Raw genomic sequence first — 15,743 nt, forward strand, 5'->3', positions numbered from 1 at the left:
ATATTTTACATTTTAAATTGGTCAAAATCACTTATTTGATATAGAAAAATTAAAGCCTTTTTCTAGAGTCATTGGCCATCCTGAAAACATTTCAAATAAAAACATTCAAATCCTGATGAAAAGAAAGCCAACAAATGAGGCTTGCTGCATGGGTAGGAACAACAAGAAGAAAAGGATGAGAAGAAAAAGATTGCTTATATGAATCTCCTTCTGGTACGACTTGGCCTAATGCACGTGTGTAGTGTTGTCCTAGATTAGCCTGTGCAGTATGTTAGCCTGTGCAGTCTGCACTCTAAAACTCTAATTTTCTTTAGAAATTAGAAATGTAGAATTTCTTTTAACAGAAAATTCCATATTTAGTGGAATGCACAAGCTTATCTGGGACGACACTTACGTACATGCATTAAGACCTGTTTTGCCAGAGGGCGTCTCATACTGTAAAACCGCACCTTACATGAGACCAGACAAGCTACCACAACAATTGCAACAACAACAACAACACAGGAAAACCTACAGATACCACAGAGATGGTGCTGTGCTGTGCTTTGTAGCATCCTACCTTTATTGGATTTCCATTAAATATTTTCGCTATTTCTTGCAAAAAAATGACTTTATGATATACTGGAAATATGGGACATATTATATTCCTATGCCTATTCTGGACTTCCAGAATACAAAGAATACCCTGTATATAAAACACTAAATTAGTTATTTGTTTTTACTGTCTGCCTAAAGCAAAAATATGTGAATTTTGTGTATTACTTTAAGTGAAAACAATGAAATAGTACTGGCTTAATCCATATTAGTTAAAACTTCTTTAAATGGAACATGGCTGAAAAAAAAGTAAAGAAAAACACCAACTAGAGCTTTTTCACAGACGTGACGAATACCCTCACATGCCGCATTGACACAGAATATTTTGCATGTTGTCTTCACAAAAAACAGCGGACACCATGCTCAATGTTAAAAACGCAAAGTGACCCTGTAACCTAGTTTTTGACCCATGTTCAAACTTGGCCTAGACATCATCTAGATATAACTTCTGACCAAGTTTGGTGAAGCTCGGATGAAAACTACTTGAATTAGAGAGCGGACACCATGCTCAATATCTAAAAACGCACTAAGTGACCCCATGACCTAGTTTTCGACACTGCATGACCCATATTTGAACTTGACCTAGACGTCATCTAGATACAACATCTGACCAAGTTTGGTGAAGATCAGATGAAAACAACTTTAAATAGAGAGCGGACACTTCATACGGACCGACAGACAGACAAGCTCACTCCTATATACCCCCCTAAACTTCGTTTGTGGGGGTAGAAAAAAGCTTAAATTGTAAAGCTTTTTTGTTACAAAAGTTTGTGTTAGTTTATTACATATGGAAAAGAATAGGATTAAGTCCACTTTCACAGGGGCAGTTATAAAATGTTATGTTACATGATAAGAAAAAGTTATCACAACAAAAAATTAATAAAACCAAGTGGCTAAAACGTTGTTAAAAGCAGATTTTATGCCGTAAACTGACATTTTACATTAACCCTTTCAGTGCGGGAACCGAATTTTGAAGGCCTTTGAAAACAGTTTGGATCCAGATGAGACGCCACAGAATGTGGCGTCTCATCAGGATCCAAACTGTTTGCTATTCTGATAATATTCTTTGAAAAAATGGAAGAAAATGCTAATTTTAGAAATTCAGCAGACGACATTTTTGCAGACGACAAATTTCCCAGCATGCAAAGGGTTAACATGCTTTGTGATCTGGCAAAAAGTATGCTTGAAAGTATGTTACGAGGGCTTAATGAAATGGTTTATGAAAATCATAAATTCAAACGCAACTAACTGAGTTACAATATTGTAAAATTTACTATATCGTATTGAAGCGATCGCAGGGTTATACTTATAACATGCTTCTGTTCTATATCTACGAAGGTGGTCTGGCCTAATGAAAACTGTGACACTATATAACATCATGCATAACAGTACAAAGAAAAGCCGATATTTTCGCTCTTAAAAGAAGCTCCCTATTACAGGTCATGCTTGCTATGAATGTCCTCATTGACGAAAAATGTAACAACAATTGTGGCTCAAGACGGGTAAAATGCTTTATGTTGTCATAACGTTACACATTTATTTACCTTTTTTTAAAGCAATTTAATTGTTTGAAAAATATATACCTAAATTTAATTTGGAGTAAAGTATTTGTTGTTGAATCTTAAAAGTGTTGAGTTATTTTTTTGACCATTATTGGACTGTTTTTGTTTTATAAAAAGCGATAAAATTTAAGATTTAAAGCAAAAAAAAACTTTCATCAGATTCAGCCAATCATTGATTTTTTTTAAGCAGGTCAGATACAGTAATGTTTAGAAAACATTATTTTGAGTTATATCAAAATCAACATTCTAATACTTCATCATCAAATCTGACAAAAAAACAAACACAAACCAACAAAAATAAAGACACAAGAAAGGCAATCCCAAACCTGAACATTCATATACCTAAAATTATTAAAGGGACCTAAATCTGGTCGTTACAACACTGTACAAAACTGACAGAGTGGCTTGCCTTTTCTAACTCGGCATGGCTGTCCTCTTTTAAGCGCTTGTTGTCTTCGCGTGTTTCCAGTAACTCCGCCTCCGTGTCTTCAACGTCACGACGTGAGCGGTTCATCTGTGGCGAGAAGTAAGCCTAGTGCTGACCTATAGGCCCTAGAGCTTAAGTTTTACCCATTTACATACAGACCCTGGTGGTTCAGTTGAACTTATTTACATTTAGGCACTTCAGTTTAACCCACTTTAATTGAGACCCTTGTGCTTCAGTTTTACCCAATCAAATTGAGGCCCTTACGATTTAGGTTAACCCAATGATATTCAGGCCATAGTGATTAAGTAAAACCAATTAAATTGAGTTCCTGGCATTTGAGTTTAAACCAATAATATTAAGGCTCTAGTGCTTAAGTTAAAACCAATGAAATTGAGGCCCTTGTGCTTAAGTTTGACCAAATGATATTGAAGCCTTAGTGCTTAAGTTAAACCCAAAGAAAGTGAGGCTAAATGTTTCTATAAACAAGAGCTGTGTTTGTGAAACACAACGCCCCCAACTGCGCCACTTTGAAGCCATATATTTGACCTTTGACCTTGAAGGATGACCTTTCACAAGTCAAAATGTGCAGCTCCATTAGATACACATGCATGCCAAGTTGCTATCTTCAATATTGCAAAAGTTACCACCAAGGTGAAAGATTTGGAAAGACACACACATACAATGACAGACAGACAGGCCAAAAACAATATATCCCCGATCATTTGATGCGGAGGCATAAAAAGAACCGCTACTCAAAGAGATAACACCAACATTTCAATATATATATGTAAATACCCTTACCCCAAAAGAAAAACCCTGTTGTCTTGAACCAAATTGTTTCAATACATACGATCCCCTACCAAAAAAAGACCCAAGCTAATTGTTTTTATATACCAGAACCCCTACCAAAAAGAAAACTATTTCAGTACATTGAAAGAATGTGGATTACACGGCTATTTCATGGACAGATCCTTACCAATCAGAGAATCCATCCCACAATGGCTTGCAACAAATACTTTGAATGCTAGCAAAAGCTACAACAGCAGATCTTGGGTAACATGTACTACTAAACTGTCTGTAATTATTGTAAATACCAATACTACACCATCATCAGTTTGATATTTAAAGGTTGATGATTAAATATTAATGCCATTTTTTATGGACATTTCTTGGTGTTTCCTGTGAAGAATATATGATTTGTTTGTGCTGATAATTTCACTATAACTGATATCTTAAATCTTATACGACCATGTCAGATTTTTTTTTCTTTAATTTGTTAGTCGATGCATATTGTCTCTGCCATTTATAGCAGCCTGTCAACATTGTGTTTAATCGGTTAAGTTTTAGGTCTCTGAGTGAGGAAAACCAAAGTACAGCAACATAACTGTTATTATGGGTTTGTTATGTGAAATATTAATTAAATTTAAAATATATCTTGTTGCTTGAAAGGGCATAAGTTTAGGTAAGCAACCAGCATAATTTAATTACAAAATATTTACTACAGGCTAAAATGAAACAAAAATAAACAATATAAAGTGCAAAATGTGAGACAAAAAAGAACACCCAAAGCCAAAAAGCTACACTAACACCACAGGCATGTGCTGACAAACTCAAGCTAATTTAAGGATGCTATTCATACAAAATTGTTGCAACATTATTTAACAATAGGAATCAGGACAAAACAGGTAAACAATTGTAAAAAGCTAAAAAGGAAAACTGTTGGACACAGTTTTAAAAATATTAATTTAATACAAATTTAAACTCATGTAAAGACAAAATATTTTAAAAATAAAAATTGTCATCATTAAAACTATGACACAATAAAAGTGTAAATGGAAGCTTGTTATATTGTCTTACACAAACAATAAAAGAGATTGTTATTTTTGTATATAAGGTATTCAAATATGTATAAAAAAAACACAAGAAAAAAGGTAAAACAAGGGAGACTTTTGGGACCAGCCAAGCAAGGGCCACAACTCACCTGTGATTTGTACTCATCTACAAGATTCTCATAGTGTTTGAGGTTGGACCTAAGTTGCATGAGCTCCTCATCAGCCTGCGCAAACTTGGTCTCGATCGTTGTTACAGATGACTATGAGAGAACACAAGTACCTAATGTTATGTGAATTAAATGTGAGGAAATAAATGTAAAACAATTAAAATAAATAAATGACATGTAGAACATGTTCACAAATTTAACATTAAAACATGCAAAAATGAGTTGTGATTTATTGTCATTTAAACAGCCACATCTTCATGCAAAGTTTGCAAGCAAATTAGATGCCAATATGTCAAATACTGTATTCAAGCAGCTGTTCAAATAAGGAGTGATAATAAATAACCATGCTCCAGCCAAGTCCCTGGAATCAAATGTCCACTGACAACATTTACATTTGATCCTGGCTCTGGGAAAATGGGGCTTAATGCCTGCGCGTTTAGAGTCGTCTCTAATTAGCCTGCGCAGTCTGCCACAGCTTATCAGGGACAAAACTTTCTGCTTTTATGTTTTTTCGGTTAAAAGGAAGTCTCTTTTTAGCGAAAAAAAAACAGTTAACTCTTTACCACTCAGAAACGCATTCTGACATATTTGAAGTCCCTTAGAAAATAAAATTAAATTTAAGTACTTTCTTAATATATTCAAGTTTTAAAGGCTTCATTTCCAAACCTTAGATATTGATGAGCAGCAAACAGCATAAAACCTGAACAGACTGCGAGTTACTCGCAGGCTGTTCTGGTTTTATGCTGTTTGCACATAGCCATTTCACTTTGCTTCTAAGTGGGAAAGGGTTAAAAGGAAGTCTCTTTTTAGAGAACAAACCCAGTTTAGACAGAAAGTGTTGTCCCTGATTAACTTTTTGCAGACTGCCTCAGGTTATCTGGGATGACTTTTTATGCACATGCATTAAGCCCCATTTTCCCACAGCAAGGCTTATTTTTTTTATACCACATTTTTTATACCACTTATTATCATTTCTCATCACCGTGTGACAGATATACATGCTTGCAGTACCTGAAGTTCTGCTTCCACTATCTGTTTACTCTGTAAAACAGTATTAGCTGCAAATGAAAACCTCATCTGACACAGAAAAAAAGAAAAGCCCTTTGCCCATTTGCCTTAAAGTTTGCCTGCAAAGTTTGACAACATTATATTGATACTTCTGTATGAGGTCATGGTCTTAAGAATTTCTTCATTATATAGAGGATTTGTTGGATTTGGTGCTTTCCACTTCTGAAAATATTACTTTCTATGATCACTCATGAATTAAAATCAATATTCCATGGAAGCCAACACATTTTATTTTATGCTTCTTTCACAGTTTATTTATATTGTAAAAGAGTTTAAGTGGAGAATTTAACTGGAATCATTTCATCATTTCACAGTTTGAAACAGTGAATTATCTCTTTTAACACAGTGCCTAAACCACGTGTCTTTTCGAATCTGTGTTTGGAGAATACAGCGCGACCAAGTTAACATTTGTAAGGATCTCTTTTTAAATATTTCACTATTTTTAATGGGATAAAGTGGAGAGCCCGCTCATTCGTAAGAGTTTTCTATAGGTATCATGATATTTTTAAACAAATAAGTATTTTTTCAGTAAAGTGCAACTGCGCGTTTGAACAGTAAGAAAAATGTTGGATCAGTGTGGGGACTTCATATCACAAACGCGCGGTTGCACTTTACTGAACAAATACTTATTTGTTTAATAAGTTATAAAGCTGTGCGGCTTCAAAGCTCAGTATGGGGGTATTGTGTTTCACAAACACAGCTCTTGTTTCCTAATAAAATAGCCTCCAGCATCAATATTTGATGTGTTGGTAACTTGAATCAATTATTCTGTTTCCTGTCTATACTTCAAGTTTCCTGTTTGTTTTTCCCCTTACAAGATACCAACTACCTGATCATGTTTTCTTTCTTTATTAGGGGCTTAATAAAGGTACCTTCCACAAAGAGAATTTCTTTCAAATCATGCAATTTGACCCCAAAATTCACCTCAGTAAATGTCATCTCTTTTTTAAATTTTATTATATTTACTGAGGTTCAACCCATAGAGCTGCATAAGGAAATAAACTTTGCATTTTATTTACCCACAATTTTTTTTTAAACCTTCAATTGGGATTTGCAGCCAGTCATTTGGGAAAACTTGTTTTTGACATATAGAGAAATAAGATCTTCAGATTTATGTGCTGTTACATTGTAACGTGTTAGTAGGCTATACTTTATGTAATTGTTACCTTAAGTCTCTCGTTCTCAAGACTGAGTCCGGACACCTCGGAGTTGCGGTTATGAAGCTTGGCTGTGAGCTCCTCAATCTGTGCCTTCGAGTTGTGGTCGACACGCTCCAGCAGACTCTCTAACTCCTCCATGCGTCTGCAATACACAGGCTTCGTTAACTCTGCTAACCATGTGCTTGTGCGTAAATTGTTGTTCCAGATTACCCTGTGTAGTCTGCACAGGCAAATTAACCCTTTGCATGCTGGGAAATTTGTCGTCTGCTAAAATGTCGTCTGCTGAATTTCTAAAATTAGCATTTTCTTTGATTTTTTTCAAAGAATACTATCAGAATAGCAAACAATTTGGATCCTGATGAGACGACACGTTTTGTGGCGTCTCATCTGGATCCAAACTGTTTGCAAAGGCCTTCAAAATTTGGTTCCAGCACTGAAAGAGTTAAATACAACACTTTCACTTTAACAGTATTTTCCATTCATAGGAAGTCTCTTGTAACCAACAATCAAGTTTAGTTGGACAGTGTCATCCCCGAGAAGCTTGTGCAGATTTCACATTCGTCTTCCCTTATAAAATTTAATTTAAGACATTTCTTACTAGATCCAAGTTTTAAAAGCTTCCCTTAGATACTGATGAGTACCAAACAATATACGACCTCAACAGACTGAAAGTAAGTCCCTGGCTGTTCTGGTTGCATATAGCCATTTCATTTTGTTTCTGCGTAGGAAAGGCTTGATACGTTAATTGAAATCTAATTTAAAGGGATGCCCATGTAAAGCTTATTTCTGACATCGTACCATCAAATGAATGACACCTCGTGACCTTTTCATAAAATAAAAGTCAACTTCTGACATACAGAGGTCAGGAATGATAAATCCTGACAAACCTGTGCTATCAAAGATAACTCCTTTCATACACTGCCCATGAAAGATATTTCATAATATTAACTGGTAATGAAAAATAACTCCTTCCATACACTGGCCATGAAATATATTTCCTAATAGTTACTTTACTGGTCATGAAAGACAACTCCTTACATACACTTGCCTTAAAACTCATGACATACACTTGCCATGAAAGATAACTAATGGTATAAACTTTCTATAAAAGACAACCCCTGACATACATTTGCTATGAAAGACAACCCCTGACATACACTTGCTATGAAAGACAACCCCTGACATGCACTTGCTATGAAAGACAGCCTCTGACATACACTTGCTATGATAGACAACCCCTGACATACAATTGCCATGAAAGACAACCCCTGACATACACTTGCTATGAAAGACTAACCCTGACATACACTTGCTATCAAAGACAACCCTTGACATACACTTGCTATGAAAGACAACCACTGACATACACTTGCCATGAAAGACAACCCCTGACAGTCACTTGCTATGAAAGACAACCCCTGACATACACTTGCTTTGAGAAACAACCCCTGACATACACTTGCCATGAAAGACAACCCATGACATACACTTGCTATGAAAGACAACCCCTGACATACACTTGCCATGAAAGACAACTCCTGACATACACTTGCTATAAAAGACTCACCCTGACATACACTTGCTATGAAAGACAACCCCTGACAGTCACTTGCTATGATAGACAACCCCTGATATACACTTGCTATGAAAGACAAAACCTGATATACACTTGCTATGAAAAAAAACCCTGACATGCACTTGCTATGAAAGACAACTCCTGACATTCACTTGCCATGAAAGACAACCCCTGATATACACTTGCTATGAACTACAATCCCTGACATACACTTGCTATGAAAGACAATGCCTGACATACACTTGCTATGAAAGACAACCCCTGATATACACATGCTATGAAAGACAACCCCTGACATACACTTGCTATGAAAGACAACCCCTGAAATACACTTGCTATGAAAGAAAACCCCTGACATGCACTTGCTATGAAAGACAACTCCTGACATTCACTTGCCATGAAAGACAACCCCTCAAATACACTTGCTATGAAAGACAACCCCTGACATACACTTGCTATGAAAGACAATCCCTGATATACACTTGCTATGAAAGACAATCCCTGACATACACTTGCTATGAAAGACAACCCCTGACATGCACTTGCTATGAAAGACAACCCATGACAGTCACTTGCTATGATAGACAACCCCTGATATACACTTGCTATGAAAGACAAAACCTGATATACACTTGCTATGAAAAAAAACCCTGACATGCACTTGCTATGAAAGACAACTCCTGACATTCACTTGCCATGAAAGACAACCCCTGATATACACTTGCTATGAACTACAATCCCTGACATACACTTGCTATGAAAGGCAATGCCTGACATACACTTGCTATGAAAGACAACCCCTGATATACACTTGCTATGAAAGACAACCCCTGACATACACTTGCTATGAAAGACAACCCCTGAAATACACTCGCTATGAAAGAAAACCCCTGACATGCACTTGCTATGAAAGACAACTCCTGACATTCACTTGCCATGAAAGACAACCCCTGAAATACACTTGCTATGAAAGACAACCCCTGACATACACTTGCTATGAAAGACAATCCCTGATATACACGTGCTATGAAAGACAATCCCTGACATACACTTGCTATGAAAGACAACCCCTGACATGCACTTGCTATGAAAGACAACTCCTGACATTCACTTGCCATGAAAGACAACCCCTGATATACACTTGCTATGAAAGACAACCCCTGACATACACTTGCTATGAAAGACAACCCCTGACATACACTTGCTATGAAAGACAACCCCTGACATACACTTGCTATTAAAGACAATCTCTGACATAAGCTTGCTATGAAAGACAACCCCTGATATACACTTGCTATGAAAGACAACCCCAGACATACACTTGCTATGAAAGACAACCCCTGACATACACTTGCTATAAAAGACAACCTCTGACATACGCTTGCTATGAAAGACAACCCCTGACATACACTTGCTATGAAAGACAACCCCTGACATACAATTGCTATGAAAGACAACCCCTGACATACAATTGCTATGAAAGACAACCCCTGAAATACACTTGCTATAAAAGACAACCTCTGACATACGCTTGCTATGAAAAACAACCCCTGACATACAATTGCTATGAAAGACAACCCCTGACTTACACTTGCTATGAAAGACAACCCCTGACATACACTTGCTATAAAAGACAACCCATGAAGTATACTTGCTATGAAAGACTAACCCTGATATACACTTTTCTTCAAATTATGAAACAGGTATATCTTCCATTATTCTTGACAACGTTGCACCTAAGCTGTGTTATTATCATTTTTTATGCAAGAGTAACTGAAATTGGGTAAAAATTACACCAGTTTATATGCATAATAATTGGATTTGTCATCGTTTACAAGCTTTTAAACATCATAACCCTTTAGAGAACATAGCCAATGAAAGGCTAGTATTGCAGTCACATGAAAATCCCTATGTTCGAACAGAATAAAAAAAAGAACAGCCTGCAAGTAACTTTCAGTCTGGTCAGGTTTAATGCTGATAGTTGCTCTTCAGTATCTAAGAGTTGGAAATGAAGCCTTTAAAACTTGAACTTAATAAGTAAGTTGAAATTTAACTTTCCAAAGGACCACATATGCACAAAATACGTATCTAAGTGGTAAAGGGTAAAGGTAACTCCGTACAACAAATCTGAAAGCATTGTCCAGAACAAATAGGTCTTAGAAGCAAAGTTTGAAAAATATGCTCAAGAAAGATATTTTTTTAATAATTGTGTCATGAAAGATAATTCCAGCACAAACCAACTCATATTTAACCAATGCAGAAAATGATCCACTAGACAGGGGCTTACACCCATGAGCCGTTTGATTAAAAATGGTAGTTTGTACAGAACTGACAATTTCCTTTGCAATGCATTTCTTTGTGTATGCTTTTAACTACCAGAAGGTGTGCTGCTTATTGCAGGTTTACAATAATAATAAAACTGTCATTCTACCATTTGTTTGAGTTCAAATCAAGGTAATTATAACTGTTCAAATCAGTTAAACATTATAATCATATAATCTATAAAGGAAATGCTTTCAAAAGGCATAGGCACAAAACTACAAAATCAATAAGAACTTAAACTGACAAACACTTTAGTGCAAAGCACATCAAAATTGCATGCAAAATCATTAATTTCAAAAACTGCAACCATAAAGCTAAGAATGGCTAAAAGTGAAACTGATATGAAACTGGGCGGGAACAAACAAACATACATTCTGAGCATGCTATGGAATAATTAGTATATAATGAATACAATTATCTAGTATAATAAATTATTTTATATGTATACATATGATGTTTTTTAAGGAAAAGGGCTAGTACATGTATAACATTGTTGTATTCATTCACTATCAGAGAAATATACAAGAATGCACTATATGATAAAGTCTGTTTATCAAATAAAACAGAAATGTATATGTACCTTCTGTTTCTATAACAAAAATAACTTATTTAAAATAATAATAAAAAATACCAAAAGCAATCTTTCACCAGCAAGCAGATGTGAAAAGCTATTTAAAGCGAGCTTCTACTTATATCCTTAGACCTTTCAACATTGATTGAACAAGTTTGCAAAAAATGACATTTATGAATGAATCAAATGCAACAAAAATTAATCTTAATCAATAAAAAAAAATTAAGGAAATTTGCAATACAATTTTGAAGCAATATGTAAGTGGCATTCTGACTTCAGCTTAAATATCTCAACGATATCAAATTTGCACAGAGTCTGTGCAGTATCAGTTTTTTTTTCACAATTTTTGGAATGGGGCATAGTCCCTTTTGATGGAAAAAAAATCATGTTGTTTTGACTTAAATTGGGAAATAAGTGTTGTTGTCAATATAACAGCCCTGATTTTGAACCAAACCAAATGGGTCCCTATATAAGCCCTGAATTTGAGCCAAAAGGTCCTTACAATGGCCCTGAAATGGAACCAAATGGGTCCCTATAACATCACTGAATTTGAACCAAATGGGTCCCAATAAGTGCCCTGAATTTGAATAACAAAAGCTTATTCAAAACTTACGTCTTCAAGGCCGTGTTCTCTGCACCAGACTGTGCTCTCTCCTTGATGGACTTCTCGAGTCGCAACGAAACTTCCTCCAGGGAGGTTCGAACATCCTCCAGTTTGTGATCCTTCTCGAGTAGTTCTGCTGCCAGCTGATCTGCTCTGTCCTCACTCAGTGCTGCCTTCTGCTTCTGAACTCTGGTGGTCACATGATCAGTTTTCAGGCGTTTTGATTGGCTGATTTGTGTTTTTGAGGTTCACATGATCAATTTGGGTTTTTGATTGGCTGATTGACTGTTTTGAGGTCACATGCAAAGTTTCAGGAGTTTTGATTGGCTGATTTTGTGTTTTGGAGTCATATGACTATGTTTAGGTGTTTTGATTGGAGGTTGGTGTGTTTTAGAGTTTTCAAGTATCAGATTTCAGGGGCTTTGATTAGCTTTCTGTTTGTATCCGTCGCAAAATTAGTTGAGGAGTTGTGATTAGCTAATTGTTTTAAAGTCAAATTACATATTTATGTTTCTGTTCTAATTTGTTAATTTGAAATAGTTTTAAATTTGTATAACTCTTTTACACAAGTAGTTAACATTTAATCGATACTTGTTTACATTAATATATAGTAAAATATAAAATGTTCAGTTTATTATGGATAAATGGTTAAAACATATAATACCATATTGAAATCATCTACTTCAACTTAAATTTCATTTGAAAACCTTATAGGCTTATAGAGTATCAGAACAATTCTATATGAATTGATTGATGAAGGTTACAATGAAACAGAAAGAGATGTTCAGCAAAAGCTTTGCAAAAAGAAGCATAAAGTACTCAAAACAAAGCAATGATTGATGTTTCCAAAAGATGGATGTTGACGTTGGTTTAGATGTACATACTTTTTTACACAAGGACCTTGTTCTTAGACTTCAAACAAAGAACATTCTTTAAACTGCAGTATTCTAAATATTCTTGAGTGTCAAACTGGACATTTAACTACTCCAAATACATCATGACATAAGCATCATTTATAGTTCCTGTGGGTTTTTTACCACTTTGGGAATGGGGCCGGGTGCCTTTGGATTGGGAAATATCGGGTGTTTTGACTAATATTGCACAATCAATGTTGTTGATTTTATTTTTACAAATACTTGAAATTGATAATATTAATGTTTTCAATATTATATTTTCTAAGGTTCAACTTTTTTTCTGTATTTCGAGATGAATGACATATTTCATGTTAAGACTTATTTGAAAAAACAATTTTTTTGGAAACTTTCGATTGGGATTTTTTAGGTCCCACTTTGGAAATATTATATACTTTTTTTCCATTGGAAATGGGTCTCCCTAACCCAAATTTGAACAAAAACAAGAGCTGTGTTTGTGAAACACAATCCCCCCCATATATTTGACATTTGACCTTGAAAGATGACCTTGACCTTTCACCACTCAAAATGTGCAGCTCCATGATATACACATGCATGCCAAATATCAAGTTGCTATGTTCAATATTGCAAAAGTTAAGACCAATGTTAAAGTTTCAGGACAGACAGACACACACATACAATGACAGACAGACAGGCCAAAAACAATATACCCCCTCTTCTTCGAAGGTGGGAATAAAAACACACACTGGGTCCACACCCATTTAAGCTCTGATGTTAGATTGCTTGAGTCTAATTCTAATCTTTAGACTTTTTTGCTCAAATTTGGGTTTGGTAGGGGGACCCTTTCCCAATGGAAAAAAGTATATATTTTTCGCAAATGGGACCTTAAAATTCCCAAATGAAGGTTTCACAAAATAATATTTTTATCATAAGTCTAAACATGTCAATTATCACCAAATTCAGGTCTATAAGTTGAACCTTAGAAAATATAATATGGAAATCACTTTTATTATCAATTTTTTAATTATTTGTAAGCATAAAATCAACAACATTAATTTCCCAATTTTAGGCAAAAGTATGCAATATTTCTCAATCCAAAGGAACTCGGCCAAATTCCCAAAATGGTGAAAACAAGAGGGCCAAGATGGCAAAAGTTCGCTCACCTGAAAGGAGTCGGATCATTCAATGTTTACCTAATGCCAAGCTTGACCTACATGTAGATATTTACCAGACAAACATCCTGGTCAAGTTTCATCATTATTGAACCAAAAAACTGGCGTATGGAGTGTTTTTATTTATTTTTGTAAGATTTAAAATGGTGACCTGTATTTTGAGTTGACCCCCCTTACCAAACATCAAGCTTTGCTTACAAAAATAAATATTATGACCAAGATTAATAAAATCTGAAACAAGATTGTGACCTCTAGAGTGTTTACAAGGATTTTGTATAATATAATGAAAATTAGGACAATCTAAGGGCAATAATTATGGCATTCATTATGTGATTTTGCTCATCATCAAACTTGACTGAGATCTCCAGCAACTTTGATAAAGAATGCTTGAGAAATGTGAATGCTAGAGTGTTAACAAACCAAATGTGGACGGACGGACAGTGGACAAAGACCAATCCTAAAATCTCACCTGAGCAATCAGGTGAGCTAAAAAGTGTGTTCCACCGATCTGAGCCATTTTCCAACTTGTCCAAGAAATCAATAAAACCAATGTATTGACTAATCTCCACGATGATTAGGCAAAATATGTGACTTCTATAGTGTTTGATCACAAGGTTTCTCTCTATAGTCACATAAGGAAAACTGCCCCACCCCCTGGCGGCCATGTTTTTTGACCGATCGGGACCATTTTTTGTAAACTCATCTGAAATATATATAAAACCAATCTTTTCACCAAGTTTCATGATGATTGGGCAAAAAATGTGACTTCTAGAGTGTTCACAAGCTTTTTTTACTGTATAAATATAAAAAAACTGCCCCCCCCCCCCCCGGCAGCCATGTTATTCAACTGACCGAACCATTTTCTAACTCAAATCTCGTATCAAGGAAACTAATGATCTGACCAAATTTCATGAAAGTTGGGCCAAAAATGTGACTTCTAGAGTGTTCACATGTTTTCACTATATACATATAGAGAAAAATGCCCCGCCCACTGGCGGCCATGTTTTTCACCAATCTGGACCATTTTCGAATTTGACCAAGATATCAATAAAACCACTCTTTTGACCAACTTTCATGATGATTGGGCAAAAATTGTGACTTCTAGAGTGTTTACAAGGTTTCTCTATAGCCAAATAAGGAAAACTGCCCCGCCCACTGGCGGCCATGTTTTTCAACGGACCGGAACCACTTTTGAACTCAACCAACATATCATTAAGACTAACATTTTGACAAAGTTACATGAAGATTGGGCATTTAATGTGACATCTACAGTGTTTACAAGGTTTTTCTTTTTTTTGACCTATTGACCTAGATTTTGACCCAGCATGAGACAGTTTTGAACTCGATCAAGATATCATTGGGACAAATCTTCTGACCAAGTTTCATGAAGATCGGACAATAAATGTGGCCTCTAGAGTGTTTACGAACAAATGTGGACCGACAGACAAAAACTGGTCACAACAGCTCACCTGAGCAATCAGGTGAGCTAAAAAACAACTGAATTAAGTCCAAGAATGGGTTGGTGAACATAGGCCTTGATTAGATAAGTTATGCCTTAACATGTGCCTGACCTTGATGAAACCATATCAAGAAGCTTGTTTACTACTGTAAAAACTAACATGCAAATTGTAAAGACCATATTTTACTGCTTCTAAATGCTTTTTGTACTGAGTGCACTGGATATATTGATTAAATAAACAAATAATACATATGTTTTAAGTTTTCCGCCCAAACACAGGAATGTTAGTAATTGACGAATACCTAACTTATAAATTGATAAGTATTACTTTCAAATGGAAAGAATTAGTTAAGTTTA

At 35.5% G+C, this 15,743-nt stretch overlaps 1 protein-coding gene across 13 annotated transcripts in view; it reads right to left on the bottom strand.

The window, feature by feature from the left end:
- The window catches only part of LOC127837565 (outer dense fiber protein 2-like), a 205,198-nt gene that overhangs the window by 140,692 nt on the left and 48,763 nt on the right, over positions 1 to 15,743 (bottom strand). For 10 of the 13 annotated variants that reach the window (XR_008029339.1, XM_052364765.1, XM_052364764.1 and 7 more), the window contains 4 exons: positions 11,893 to 12,072; positions 6,817 to 6,952; positions 4,565 to 4,675; positions 2,566 to 2,670 (listed from right to left, as the gene is read on the bottom strand). Coding sequence is in view for 12 of the 13 variants with exons in the window: in XM_052364765.1 (XP_052220725.1) it covers positions 2,566 to 2,670; positions 4,565 to 4,675; positions 6,817 to 6,952; positions 11,893 to 12,072 (532 nt within the window). In the remaining variant the exon portion in view is untranslated. The remainder of the gene's footprint in view (positions 1 to 2,565; positions 2,671 to 4,564; positions 4,676 to 6,816; positions 6,953 to 11,892; positions 12,073 to 15,743) is intronic. The other 3 variants (XM_052364768.1, XM_052364767.1, XM_052364771.1) reach the window with 2 other exon arrangements.

The sequence above is a fragment of the Dreissena polymorpha genome, chromosome 7 (assembly GCF_020536995.1).
Source record: "Dreissena polymorpha isolate Duluth1 chromosome 7, UMN_Dpol_1.0, whole genome shotgun sequence".
Lineage (NCBI taxonomy): Eukaryota > Metazoa > Mollusca > Bivalvia > Myida > Dreissenidae > Dreissena > Dreissena polymorpha.